This window comes from Andrographis paniculata, unplaced genomic scaffold (assembly GCF_009805555.1).
Source record: "Andrographis paniculata isolate CXL003 unplaced genomic scaffold, ASM980555v1 Contig9END, whole genome shotgun sequence".
In the NCBI taxonomy this organism is placed as follows: Eukaryota; Viridiplantae; Streptophyta; class Magnoliopsida; order Lamiales; family Acanthaceae; genus Andrographis; species Andrographis paniculata.
Genome location: NW_026137639.1, coordinates 4729271 through 4744007, shown reverse-complemented (window position 1 = coordinate 4744007; position 14737 = coordinate 4729271). Strand labels below are relative to the sequence as shown.

Below are 14737 nucleotides of genomic sequence, written 5' to 3'. Positions count from 1 at the left end.
ATATTCTTTGTTGGCACTCTTAATTGGCAGTCTCGGATCTTCTAATGATGGTCTCGGGATGATTAAATGATCGGAGAATAAAACTTATAGTAGTCCATAGTAGGTCTAACTTCGATAATGGACTCCATAGCATGATTGTCGAAGAAAAGCATAGCCATTTGAATCTTTTGTGTTTGGCTTTGGGTAATCAGTTCAGCTAGAAAAATTGATGGATCGGTAGCTCTCATGATGGTCACATCATCTCCTCCCTCTTTAAAAGGTTGTGCCATCAACCGTTCATTTCCTACATCGGAAAGAGTTAAGTTAGAATCATTAAAATTTTAATATATATTGTACTTACCTTGCAAATCCAAGTTAAATGCATAGTTGCTTATGCACTTAATTAATTGAAATTAACCATTTTCTCATAGGGATGACTTGAACATTATTTTGGCCAAAAATCTATCATTGCGAAGATGCAATCATACCCAATCTTCATGTTGAAAAATCACTCTCTTGTGAAAGCATTTGGCTTGGCAGTTTGTGAATCGCGCTGCTCCAATTCCTTTTGCATATCTTTGTGGAGTTGTTGGATCTTATATGCTTGTTCCCTAAAAATCCATATTAAATTGCTCATTGCTAAGCAATGGCACTAACGCAAGTGGAGTAAGTGGAATAAAATCACAAAAAACTTCAAAGCAAGACATACTAGTACCAACATCCATGACCCAATCAAAAGAAAATTCTACATGTAGCAAACAATTTTTCCAAATAGATAAATTTATTTTAATACTGCATCGAAGCAAAGTGTTAGGAATCACATCAATGTTTTCATCAGTTTGTGGGTGGTATGAGATATATAATACCAACTCTCCAAAAATAATTCTTCAAAACCAACTCGAAATTTTTGTGACACAACAAGTAGAAATAATAAAGACAGACACTTTATGAAAACTCACAATTTCTTTGAAAAGTAAGCTAGCATATGCATGCCAATAATAATTTTGCAACAAGTAACAAAGTGACCAATCTTTGAAAATCGATCTACTACTATCATCATAGAATCTTTGTCTCCCTTTGTTCGGAGCAATCCCAGGATGAAGTCTATGTTAACATCAACTCAAGGCATCTCCGGAACATCTTTTACAAAATCACGCATTTTCGTTATGGTTTTGGGTTGCCTTACAATGCATCCAAAAATATGCTTAACAACATATGCATGCATTGTGGGCCAAAAGAAATTCTCATGCAATAACTTGTAAGTTTTGCTGACACCAAAGAGTTCCATAAGTCCATTTTTATGGGCTTTATTAGTAACCGCAAGTCTAAACAATCCTTTAGGCATAATCCCTATTATGTAAGACTCGCACAAAAATCCATCAAGCAAAAAATTCTCATTAAAACTAGATTTTTGACATTTAGAAAAAGATTCAACAAAGTCTAAATCATGCTCATGTAAGTCTTTCATAAATATGGAACCTATTAGTCATGATATAAACATTGTATACGGATATGTAAACTTAGACAAAACATCAACAACTACATTCTCCATCCCTTTCTTAAACTTAATGATATAAGGAAATAGTCTAATGAATGTAATCCAACGAGCATATCTCTTGCACAATTTGTATCGACTCTTAATCTGCTTAAGGGAGTCGTGGTCAATGTATATAAATATTTACTTAGCATGTAAGTAATATTGCCAAACCTGTTCGGGTCGAATGTGTAAATACACATCATTCTCGTATGTTGGATAATTCAAGAAAGCTCTATTTATTTGCTCAAGGAAAGGCACTTGACATCCAGCTCCGTATCAACATAGCTCATATACCAATTCCTGATGCAATGTATTCAATTTCAAAGGTTAAATCAAAATTAGGAACTTTAAGTAGCGGTGCATATGTGTATAAATAATTAAAATACTAAAATGCATTCCCCCAAGTAAAATTCTCATCATTTTGTTTCACCAATATCGCAGGTGCAGCAATGTAATTAAGGATGGATCCAAAAAAAGAATTTGGGAACTTGGAATTGGATTCCTTTTGTTTACTTGGAGTTGGCCTTATATGTTGCTTGATTCGATAATTGAACTTTGGTGATGAAATCAATTTTATGCTCAATTCATCTCAATTGAGGCAATCCTCTGGGTAGATCATTAATCGAGGCATCAAAAAGTATCTGCAAAATAATACAAAACTCGGGTAATAGGTCAGAATTTAAAACGTGAAGAGGTAGGCAATAAAATATATACATAAAAATAGTATTCCAATTGATTTCTTCCACCTGAATGGATCCACAATCCTTTAATGTTACTAAATTATCCCCAAACTTTGCACTAAGTTTGCTTACACTCAACTCAATTCTTTTTTTTTTTTTTTCTTTTTGTCTCACTTTTCTCTCGTGTTTGACTCTTTTTTTTTCTTATTCACTTCTCTCTCTTGCTTTTTTCTTGAGCCTGCAAACATTACTTTGAGTAACCTCTTGATCGTCATGTACCTCTTTAGGGCTTGGTGGTTTATGTACCAATTTCTTACCCTTGGACCTAAAGGTAAATGTGATCATCTCATCATCATGAATAGTAACCTTACTAAACTGCATTGGCGGCCCAAGTAACAAGTTTCATGCTTCCATGAGAGTATATTGCTCATTGCCTCGTCTTTTTGGTTGTGAATATATCCAAATCAACTTGCTTATTTATCTTCTTTCTACGGAGTTCTTGTGCGCATTGGTAAAGATCTTGTTCATACCAATATGGTATAAATTGTTCCTCATAGCTCTTTTCAATGTCTCCCAAGTAGTTATGGGTATTTTTCCTCCATCCTTTCTCTTGTGACGGATCTAGTCCTACCAAGTTAAAGCATAAACACTAAATTCATTTACAACAACTCGTACCTTTTATTCGTCATTATATCCAACAATCGAATACAAGCTCTATCTTTCACTCCCAATCGAGGAATGTACCAGTGTCAAAACAACCATGAAAGTAGGGATGGATCGTAACGGCTCATGCGGTTGGGGTCTAGTTCCCGCTTGTCATCAAAATTGGATAGACATCTTTCATGGAATAGTCGCCATTTGACTATGGGGTGTAACATAGAGGACTACGAACTTCTAAGGGGCCAACCGTGGGCCTAGATTGCGCCAACAGAGAGGTGTGCAGTTAATCGATCCAACTTTGGCTTAGTCCGTCAAACCTTTCATTGATCTTTTTAGTTAGTGTTGCATCGACGACATTATAGATGATTTTTGTTTCCATGGGAATTTGTTGTCTTTCCTAGCCTCCTTATATGATTATATATACATAAAGATAAATATAGCACATTAGGAAAAAAAAAAAAAAAAAAAAAAAAAAAAAAAAAAAGGACAACCTCACTTAGGTTTCTCCTTTCAGACAACAATCTTTCCGGGATGTAATGCACTCTCGACAAAATCACTATTTTTTTTCTCAACTCGTGTATCACTCAACACATAGGGGTGAGCAAATTATCTAAAATCCGAATATTCAAACCAAACCGAAATTTAAAATTTGGTTCAGATTTTCGGATTGGTTTGGATTACAAATTTTTAAATTTCGGATTTTCAGATCGGATCGGATTGGTATACTAAAAATCCGATCCAATTCGAAATCCGAATTATAATTTATTAATATTTTATATTATATATTTAATATTTTAATAAAAATATAATATTTTATTATAAATATAAAAATAAAATTACTAATTACATATAATATACTTCATTATTATTTATTATTTTATTATATATTTATTATTTTAATCAAAAATTTAAAATAAAATAAAATATAATAATATAACACTACCAAGTACCAATTAATAAATGATACAAAGTCCAAAGCAAATAGACAAATACCCAATTCATTTCTGTACGAGTAAAGATTAGAGACTAAAAACTCTAGTTTCCATTCCTGGTGTCAGTGGAATCGTTCTCTCCCAAGTCCCAACCCCGCCGCGACCCGCGAACGCCACCATCGTTTATGTGGTTCCTAATTCCTATATCCTCCTTGCTCGTTTCCATCGTCCATTCACCGTTCCTACCTCTATTTCTCTCCATTGTTCGAAAATATTGATTCTCACTACTGAGTCGGTTCGGTTTGGTCACAGTTGTTGCTTCCGTTCGGTGGGCTTTTTTTACTTCCGGTGAGTTTAAATTATTGCTTTTTTATGATTATTTCGATTGTTTGTTTAATTTTTTTATATTGATTTATTGTTTGTTTGTTATTACTCCTATATTCCTAAGTTATTTTTTATTTTGGTTTTTTAATACTGAAATTTGTTGTTTGTTGAATAAGCATGTTAAAATATTAAATACTTCTGTAGATATATTATTTATTGTTTAATCTGTAACTTTGATTTTTTTTATTTATCTTAAAATATTGACATATGATGTTAATATGCTGAATAAATTTTTTTTATGGTTGATTTTTTAGCATAAAGTAGACGCTTTCTACTTTCCAGTATCTTCACAAACAGGTCCTACACCATAGATTATTCGGCAGCAAGTTGTAATGTAAGTTTTTATTTACTTATTTGTATTAAAATATTTATTTGCAATAAATGAATTATTAACTCACCGGATCCTTTTGATATTATTTTTTTTAAGATGTCGAATAACATTGAAATGTTTGAAGATACATCTGAAAGCACTCGTGGACCTAAATTATCTGTTAAGAATACTACGCATGATGGGAATGGAGGTGGTTGAAGTTCTCAACCTACTCAATCCCAATGTAAAAAGATGAAAACTATGCAAAAAGGATCAGAGGTTTGGGATTATTTTCATAATTTTATAGATAAAAATATGAAAGAGAAAGCTAAGTGTGTGCATTGTGTGAGAATATTTGGTTGTGATTCTAAGAATGGGACTACTACATTTAATGCTCATTTGAAAAGAATGCAAAAAAGTCTCAAACATAGATCTTAAGCAATCACAATTGATTTTGCCATCCAGACAAAGTTCATGTCTTAGTGCTTGGAGTTTTGATCAAGAAGAAGTTAGGATTGCCTTAGCTCATATGATTATTGTTTATGAGTTACCTTTTAAGTTTTTTGAAAGAGAGGGATTTCAATACTTAATGTCTAAGGCTTGTCCTGAGTTTAAGATTCCATCTATATGGACAATTTCACGTGATTGCTTTAAGTTGTACGAGGATGAGAAAAATTTGTTGATGACATTGTTGAAATCTACAAATCAAAGATTATGTCTTACTACTGATACATGGACTTCGATTCAAAAAGTGAATTACATGTGTTTGACAGCTCACTATATTGATAATGACTGGAAATTGGTCAAAAAAATTCTCAATTTTTGTCCAATTTCTAGTCATAGGGGTAGAGACATTACTTGGGAAATTGAGAAATGCTTGCATGATTGGGGTATTGATAAGGTGTTCACTGTTACTGTTGATAATGCTTCCTCGAATGATGTTGTCCTAGTTTTTTTAAAAGAAACTATCAATGAATGGGGTGAAAACATCAGAAATTGTAACCATATGCACATGAGATGTATTGCTCATATCTTCAATTTGGTGGTGCAAGATGGTTTGAAAGAAATTGGGTCTTCTATGAAGAAAATTAGAAATGTTGGTTGATTTCTTAGGTACTCGGGATCTAGATTGAACAAGTTTAAAGAATGTTGTGAGTTAGAAAATATATCAAATAAAAGTTTATTGTGCTTAGATGTTCCTATCCGATGGAACTCAACATACTTGATGCTGGAAGCAGCAATTGCATTTGAGAAAGCTTTTTCTAGGTTTGATGTGCTAGATCCGATTTATAGAATTGATCTTGAATCTAATGACGGGGTGCCTAGTAAGGATGATTGGATGAAAACAAAAAAGATGATGAATTTTTTGAGGATTTTCTATGAGGTGACTTGTAAGATTTCGGGGTCTTCATATGTTACTTCTAACTTGTTTCTTCATGAGATTTACAAAGTTCAAATTTTATTGAGGACTTTCATAGAAGGTAAAGATGATGAATTAAGTAAAATGGCCAAAAATATGAAAGAAAAGTTTGACAAATATTGGTGAGAGATGAATAAGATAATATTCATGGCCGTTGTTGTTGATCCTCGATACAAGTTGAAGTGGGTGACACTTGCACTGTCAAGTATGTATGATGTTGAGTTGGCTAACTCAATTGCAAAAGAAGTTGAAGATGAGTTGTATGCTATGTGTGTGGTGATTACAAGCAACCAATTTTTATGGAAAAAAATGATGAGCAAGAAGAAACAGAGTTGCCGAATGTTGGAATGGATGATGATGATGCACTAAAAGATGCGTTAAGAAATGTGGGATCTATATATGAAACTTTTCATCAGAAAGAGGATGGTAATGATCTTCTTAAGTTTCTTAAAGAAGGTATTGAGAATGGAGGACCGAAATTTGATATTTTAGATTGGTGGAAAAATAATGAATATAAATATCCCATACATTCCCAAGTAGCCCGTGATATTCTAGCAGTGTCCGTCTCAACCGTAGCATCGGAGTCGGCATTTAGCACTGAAGGACGAGTACTTGATCCATTTAGGAGCTCTTTAAATCCTAAAGTTGTGGAGTATCTCGTTTGTGCTCAAGATTGGCTTCGTAAATCTGCTCATTTCAGTATCGAAGAAATTCTTCAAGATGTCGAGAAAATGAAAAAAGGTATTTTAATATTTAAGTTTTATGCATTATTTAAATTTTTATTTTACTTTGTGTATATAAATAATATATATTTTTATGTAGGTATGAAAGATTTATTACTTCCATCTTTAACAACGGCACAACTGTGATGAAAGACGACAATATGTATAATTTCCGTGCTTTTCTAAGTTCAATTCAATTTATATCTATCTATCTTCTTATTATAGGTTATTAAAAATTTTATTGACATCATTATTATTGTCCATTTTGCAGGTTTTTTCTCTTCAATCCGGAAATAATTGATTAAATAGTTAATGACGTTTTGATTTTAGTTTTGAAGTGAATGATCATTGAAGTGTGACTATGAATGAGTGAATTTGCTTGGTGTTTTGTTGCATTAACATATTTAATAGACTTATTTGTGCTTAATTTTTTTGTTGAAATATGCGTTTAATTTGTTTGTTGCATTAAAAGATTTATTTAATTATTTGTGCTTAGTTTCTTTGTTGATAAATGCTCGTAGTTTGTTCATTGCATTCCGAGGTTTATTTATGTCATATTTTATATATTATGATTTTGTTTTTTTTAAAAAAATATTATTTCAAAAAAAAAGTCTTTTTTTTCGAATTTTTCGGTTTGGTTCGGATTTTTTCATTTATATTTTGAAGTTAAGATTTTTTTCGGATTTTTCGGATTGGTTCGGATTTTCTAATTCGGATTTTGGATTTTCGGATTTCAGATTTCGGTTTGGTTCGGATTACATTTTTCAAAAATTTTGGATTTTCGGATCGGTTCGGATTTCGTCAAATCCGAACCGAAAATCCGAATGCTCACCCCTATCAACATAGGTGTTCTCACCAATTTTCTTGCATGCTCTCAATCTCGGAAGGTTTTAGAAAGATTCTTTATTCGAGACCTAACCAATCAAGACATAGCACACATGGGCATTAACTCCAAAAACAAAGAGATATGGAAAGAACTAATATGGCAATATTTGATAAGGAAATTAGGGAGAAATATGGAAAGAAGTGGAAAATGATAAGAATGGATATAAAATATTAGATAAGGGGAAATTAAGAAAAAAGATATGGGAAGAAGTAAAAATGGATATATATATATTATAAAAGAATAAGAAAAACAAAATATTTTCAACCCAATTTTTTGACTTCTTTTCTTGTAAATTTTTTTTTTTTTTTTGCTTTTTTATTGACTTTTTTTCTCTTTTTTTTGGAAGTTTTTTTTTTTTTCAAATTAGAACCGTGATATTAACCACAAGATTGTATCAACTATCTCTAATACCAGATGATGCAAAAATAATCGAAGGATTCGGAAACTCTCAAACCACATGAAGTAAAGAAATTGAAAGGTGCATAATTTGGTGGAAGAATATGGATAGAATGATACTTTGGTTTCTCAATTAACAAGGTTGATCAGATAGTCACTACGAGCCACAAGCAACACATAATCTCTAAATCAAACAAGGAAAATAGAAGGATAATCTGGATTCTTGATTCACATAATTGGTCGGATGTACTCCACGTAAGAACTAGGCAGCACACAATGCATTATCTCTTACCCAATCAAGGAATGAAGTTAATGCAACAAGCGGTCCAACACCGATTGAGAGGCGATAAACTACCTCAAATTACTTAAAAACAACCCAATTTTGAAAGACTACCGAGGATTGCATCGCACAATCTCGAATAATCAAGCAAGCAAGAATCACTCTTGAAAGCAAAGAAAATTTATAAACATTCTAGAAGTGGTGTATTTTTTACAATGATAGACAAGACCTTTATGTAGACATCTTTGATGATTGAAGAAATGAAACATTAGAAAACAATAAAACAAATTAAAGGAAACATCTAAACTTAGAAACAACATGTTAGGAAGTTTACTAAAATGAGACTAAAAATCAATTTTATTTCAAAATATCACATCAATTTTTATTCATACAAAATATCACATCAATACTAAAAATCAATTTTACTAAAGGCAACATCTAAACTTAGAAACAATGAAAGATTTTGATAAATTTCTACTATTCATATAAAATTTTCTCCCAAAACATATCAAATCAAACATTTGCTTTTTTTTAATTTTTTTTATTATATTAAAAATTAATTTTACATTCAAAATATCACATCAATATTTATTTATATCACATCATAAAATTATTCAAATTCAAATTTTTTACTATTTAAATCTCAACCCAAAATTCAAACCTCCAAACAAACACACCCTAATTTATAAAGAAATAGAATTATGGAAACTTTGGACTTCTTTCATAATTATTGATATTCTTTGTTGACAGTCTTAGTTGGCAGTTGGATCTTCTAATAATGGTCTTGGGATGATTAAGTGATCGGATAATCAAACTTATCATAGTCCATAGTAGGTCTAACTTCGATAATGGAGTCCATAGCATGATTATTAAATAAAAGTATAGCCATTTAAATCTTTTGTCCTTGGCTCCGAGTAATTGACTCAACTAGAAAAATTGATGGATCGATAGCTCTCATGATGGTGATTGTCACATCATAAATTCGTTATCTTTGTATCTTCCTTGAGAAGTGGTGATTATGTGGGAAAGAATTACTCAACATCAACTACTTAAGTTATTATTATTTATATATTATCGATAGTACTATACAGAAATATATATATATATAATATTATAAAATAAGGTAAATTGTTTTTTTAATCTTGTATTTGACCATCTTTATCACTTTAAGATATTGAAATGGACAATGTTTGAATATAGTCCTCTAGTGCCAAACTCGTCATACTGGCTCGCCGTTGCTGACGTGGCGCTGACGCAACTGCCATATCATCGCCACGTGAGTGACACGTCGGAGGACCATTTTAGCGAAAGTTGTTTACTCGCGGGACTATTTTCAAACATGGTCTATTTAAAATCCTAAAATAATAAAGGGGGTCAGATATGAGACTACAAAAACAGTTTATCAAGACATTTTGTAAAATAAAAATTTTCATATGTTGTTGACTTGGCTTCTACGTATTGATCATATATCAACCACGTCAGTGTCACGTCACCAATAGCTGACCAGCATGGCGAGTCCAGCGCCAAAAAACCATTTTAGCAAAAAAAAAAAAAAAAATTATTTGCAAAACTATTTTCAAATAAGATCCATTTAAAATTCTAAGATTATAAAAAAATTTAAATACAAACTAAATAAACAATTTACTCTATAAAAATAAGTATATCATCCAATACTCCTGCGTAGCACGAGTTAGGGCGTGCTACATATATATTTAAATATATACATATAAAAGGAAGAGAAGCATGTTCCAGATAATATGGACACGTCATTTTGATTGGACAAATTGTCAATTTGATCTGTCGCAATTAACATGATATGAATGGGTTAACAAGAAACAATAAGACATGAAAATAAATGAGTGTGGTGGCCATGCATGCCTAGCTTCTACTCAATTGTGTCTTATACAAGAATCCACCAACATGTCACGTTTTCTTCTTCTTCTTCCTCTTCTTCTTATTATTGTCATTATTCATCATTACTAAGTAACTACTCCTAACCCTAATATAGCATATCCAATCAAACGCCACCTCATTCATTATATGATTTGTGGGTACACTTATGAATTAGTTTTCAGTGCATGCATTCACTATCAATTTACAGTCGATATCCAAAGACCCACAAACAATAGATAAGCTATATATATATATATATATATAGATGATGTACGTGTTGAATTGTGATTTAATACAATAGATTTTTCATTGATTCAATAGATTAGCATGTGTTGATGTTATATATATATATGTATATATATATATAGTACGTACTTGTTGGTTCATAATTTTTTATAAATAATTTTAGTACATGATTCAAATTAAACTCATAATGGTTTGTACAAATCAAAACAATGATACGATGAGCAGGTCTGGAGGAGCTTTGAAATAATGGGTGGTGTACAATACTGTTTTCTTGTGAAATTATTACAAAGATTCATTGAAGCATTGCGCAATAATATTTCTGATAGCATTGATGGACTTTAGCAGTGAATAAATGTTGTCTGGACAAAATTGGTACAATTTATTTCCTGTGGTCAGTAGTGTTGGTCTGCCGTTTAATCCATAGGCTTGGAAGGTGAGCTCCATTTACGATGGCTCATACAAGGATATTAGCAGTGTTGTCTAAATATTTGTATAAGAAAAATTTTAATATAAAATACAATTACTTAGGAAAAACAAGTGATTGTTAAGAAAGGGAGGAAAGAATAAGAAGAATAATAGGAATAATAATGATAATAATAATAATAGAGATGTGTGAAAAAGCAAAAACAAACCACTTTCGGTGTCGGTCTGTTGTGAAGAGTTATCACAGTTACTTATACAAATTTTAAGTCAAAATACATAGTTGTGTATGTTACTGGTTTTTCAAAAATTTTTACTATTAAATCAATTTTTTTCTAAAAACATTAAGTTAAATATTTTTTTATATATATTATGTTAAATATTAATTTTATATTCAAAATATTATATTAGCACTTATTTATATGATAACAAATAACTATTCACATTTAAAATTTTGCTATTATATTATTCAAACTCAAAATTCAAACGATCACTATCTAATTCTTACACGAATATATCACCTTTAGTTTTTTCCATTATTACACTAATAAAAATTTAGGCAAAATTATGTATAACTCAATTGTGGTTTGAAAAGTCTATTCTTCTCGGTGATTCTAAAATTGTATGAGATTGTATTCTGAAAAATATTGCACAAAATATCCAAAGAATTGCGCAAGATTTCTTCAAGTTTTTAATATATTGTACAGAAATCCTTAAAAAATGAAATTTTATATAATATTTTCTAAAATACGAGGAGACTTATACAATTTCTAAATTATAAGATAAAATGTTACAAAAAAATTACAACACGTGTAAATTATAAGTAATTTTACCTAAAATTTAAAATAGTTCTAAATTATAAGTAATTGTATCAAATTACTATTTAAATGATACTAGTTTCTATGGGAAATTTCATCTTTTACGTGCACGATCACATATTTTTCCTCAAAATAAAATTATTTAAGGAAATTATATTTAATTAGTTAATAATAATGAGTTACGATATTATTTTATTATTTTTTATGTAATTAATAATATTGATAGTTTTAGAATAAATTTAATATATATGATTAAAAAATAGAATATCTATTTAAATATTTCAAAAATTATATTGCAATAAAAAATATACAATATAAACATCATTTTGTACGGAATAAAATATTCTATAATAAAAGTAAATAAAAAATATTATTACTTATTTATAATTAACATAAACTAATTTTCTAAAAGATGTAGAGTTTTAAATGTAGATAAAAATATTTATTTTTCGAAAAGATAGTTAAAAATAAATGAATTTTGAATGGGTCCTACCTACTTTATGATGTTATATGTTATTTAATACATTAACTTAATGTATATTTATTCAGTATGTTATGATTTAGTAAGTTTAACCAAAATAGAAATGTGGTAATTGTTATGGGAAATAAAAAATTGAAAATACGCCAATTGTTATGAGACGTGAGAATATTAGATGTAATAATTAGTTAAAAAAAATTAAAGTTTTGAGCATATTATTGGATGCATTTATTTTGTATTTTGCTTTGAAAAAATATTTTTTTTATATGAGGTATAAAAAATTGCATAGGTAATATAAAAATAATAATATGTGTAGTATATTAATTATTTTTTAAAAAATCTATTGGAAAAATTTGGGTAAAAGAACAAAGTCAATTGTATATATAAAGAAAATATGAGATTATAAGTAGATCCTAATTTTAGAAATTTTAAGAGGGTGGGTAGAGGATAACTATTATAGAAAATGAAAATATATATACATATATATATATAAATACATATATTATATATTGTATATTAAACGAATGAATTTGTAGGAGTTAAAAGGAAATTGAACATATTTATTTTTAATTAAAACAAATTTTCTCTTTAATCGGTTTTTTTTTTCAAATTTTCACCTCCATTGCCGTCTCCGTCATCATACTAGCCACCAAGATTGTAGGATTCTTTAAATTTATAGTAGAATTTTATTATTATTAGTATTATTATTATTATAAAGAAATAAATATATAGATAATAAAAGATGGGAGAATATAGTGATATTTTTAAATTTTTGAAAACCATAATCAAATAGTCTTTATTGATTAAAATAAATAATTAAAAACCTTATATAGAAAAATTATTTTAATTTAAAAATTATTACCAAAACAACAAAAGGTTTGAAAACACACTTAAAACACTACAAAATTAAGGCAAAACAGCAAAAAAACCCATTGTGGTTTACCGAATTTGCTAAAAATCCTCCGTAGTCCTAAAATTTCAAAAAACCTACTCGTAATTTGTAAAACGTTGCACACTCGCCCCCCCTACCCCGCCCTTTAAATCACACTGACGCCATTAATTTTAGCCTTATCAAACCGTTATGCCCCTGCATTTATTTTTTACTTGATGTTTTTATTTTGTCAGAGCATTTTCCATTGTTCCCCAAAGTCGTTCGTTCTCTGACCGTCGCTTGTCGCGCGATCAAGAAATCCACCAGCATAGGGACGCCATCGTTGCCCCGCCTCCACCCCCCGTTTCACGCTGTCTTTCGCTCATCCTTTCATACATTGTCGTTACTCTTCCCCTCCGACACCACAGTCGCCATCCCCCGTCTGTCCCACCCCCAAGCTTTCTAGGGTTTACTTGCGATTTTTAAATTTGGTAAAATTTCTCAAATCTCTCATCTCGGCTCGTGAGTAGGAACGTTCGTGTATTTCAAAAATCAATTTTCTAGTTTTATTTTGGGTTGAAAGTGAACTTTACGTAGGACACAGATATGTGTATATTATTAAAAAATTTGTGGTCACGTTACTTTATTTCTTCTTTTGTTGTGTATTTTGTTGTATCTCTGGATTAAATTTAGTAATTTCCTAGAAAGTTAGATTTTGTTGGTTGTAAGATTCAGTGTGTTGTTCTGCAGATTGCACGTTCTTGAGGTTGGTGTGGTCCCCGGCATAATGGACCAGTTTGTGACAATTTATATGTGAGTGGATGGGTATACCGAGTATGAGGGCCCCGCGAAGCGATACAGGGGTGTCAGATGTTTTTGTTTCCCCCGTATCGATAAGGATAGGTTCTATTTTGGTGAGATCTTCAACATGTACTGTCGTGCAGAAGGAAGGGCAGGTGTTGTGGAGTTCATACATCGGAGCCCCGATAGTCCCCACGGTGCAAATCTCAAGGGTCCAGTGTATCCTATTAAGAGCAATGAAGATGTTATGAATATGTTTAAAATTCACTACGGGAAAAATATAATTTCTATATATGCCGAGGATAAAGCTTTGCCGATGCGCATATGTGATGCTTTCGGACATGACATACGGATGCTTAATGAAGGTTTGTTGCTTGAATGGTGTCGTGGAATGGAGGAAAGTAGCACTCCGAGGAATTATGTTTTTGAGAACGATAAGGGTTACGAGGATGATGGGGGTGATGACGTTCATGAGGGTGAAAACGTGCATGAGGAAAGAGTAACGGATGATGTGTGCGGATACAAGAATAAAATTTTCAAAGCTACGGATGTGAGGAGTTAACAGGTGGATTTGCTCCGCGGGATAAAAAAGATTTCGAAAAGGGAAAGGCATTGCAACTCTAGACTCGGAAGAGGAAAGCAAGGGGGACGATGAGGACAATGATGAAGACGATGACTCGCAAGGGAATTTCGAGTACATGGGTGTTGACGAACCTATGTGGACCGATTACACGAAGGGAATGGACAGTCGTGGTTGGTATGAGGCTCAATCGCATGCAGAAGAAGGGGCAAGTAAACCTCCTAGATGTTTTCTTTTCACATATGGATTTGACATGAATACATTGCTTATGGTATGTTTCATTGTGTAGATGCGAGCGATGACGATGACGATGATGATGCTGATGACAATGACAGTGATGGTGACAATGACGATGATGATGACCGTGATCGTGACGATGACGATAATGAAGACAATGACAATGACGATGATGAAGACGATGACGATGATGATGATGATGCATAG

At 31.3% G+C, this 14737-nt stretch overlaps 1 protein-coding gene across 1 annotated transcript; it reads left to right on the top strand.

Moving 5' to 3' along the window:
- Positions 1-6201: 6201 nt before the first annotated feature.
- Positions 6202-14737, top strand: LOC127244116 (uncharacterized). The gene is made up of 5 exons (XM_051264454.1): positions 6202-6358; positions 6461-6643; positions 13857-14226; positions 14306-14505; positions 14583-14737. The coding sequence occupies exons 1-5, from the start codon at positions 6202-6204 to the stop codon at positions 14735-14737; spliced, it is 1065 nt and encodes a 354-aa protein (XP_051120411.1).

What these genes read in the sequence shown, in the direction of transcription:
- LOC127244116 (XM_051264454.1), top strand. Translation starts at nt 6,202, where the DNA reads ATGGAAAAAAATGATGAGCAAGAAGAAACAGAGTTGCCGAATGTTGGA. An exon ending in TCTTAAGTTTCTTAAAGAAG is followed by an intron (nt 6,359 to 6,460) that starts GTATTGAGAATG and finishes ATATTCTAGCAG; the next exon opens with TGTCCGTCTCAACCGTAGCA. An exon ending in GAAAGAGTAACGGATGATGT is followed by an intron (nt 14,227 to 14,305) that starts GTGCGGATACAA and finishes GGGATAAAAAAG; the next exon opens with ATTTCGAAAAGGGAAAGGCA.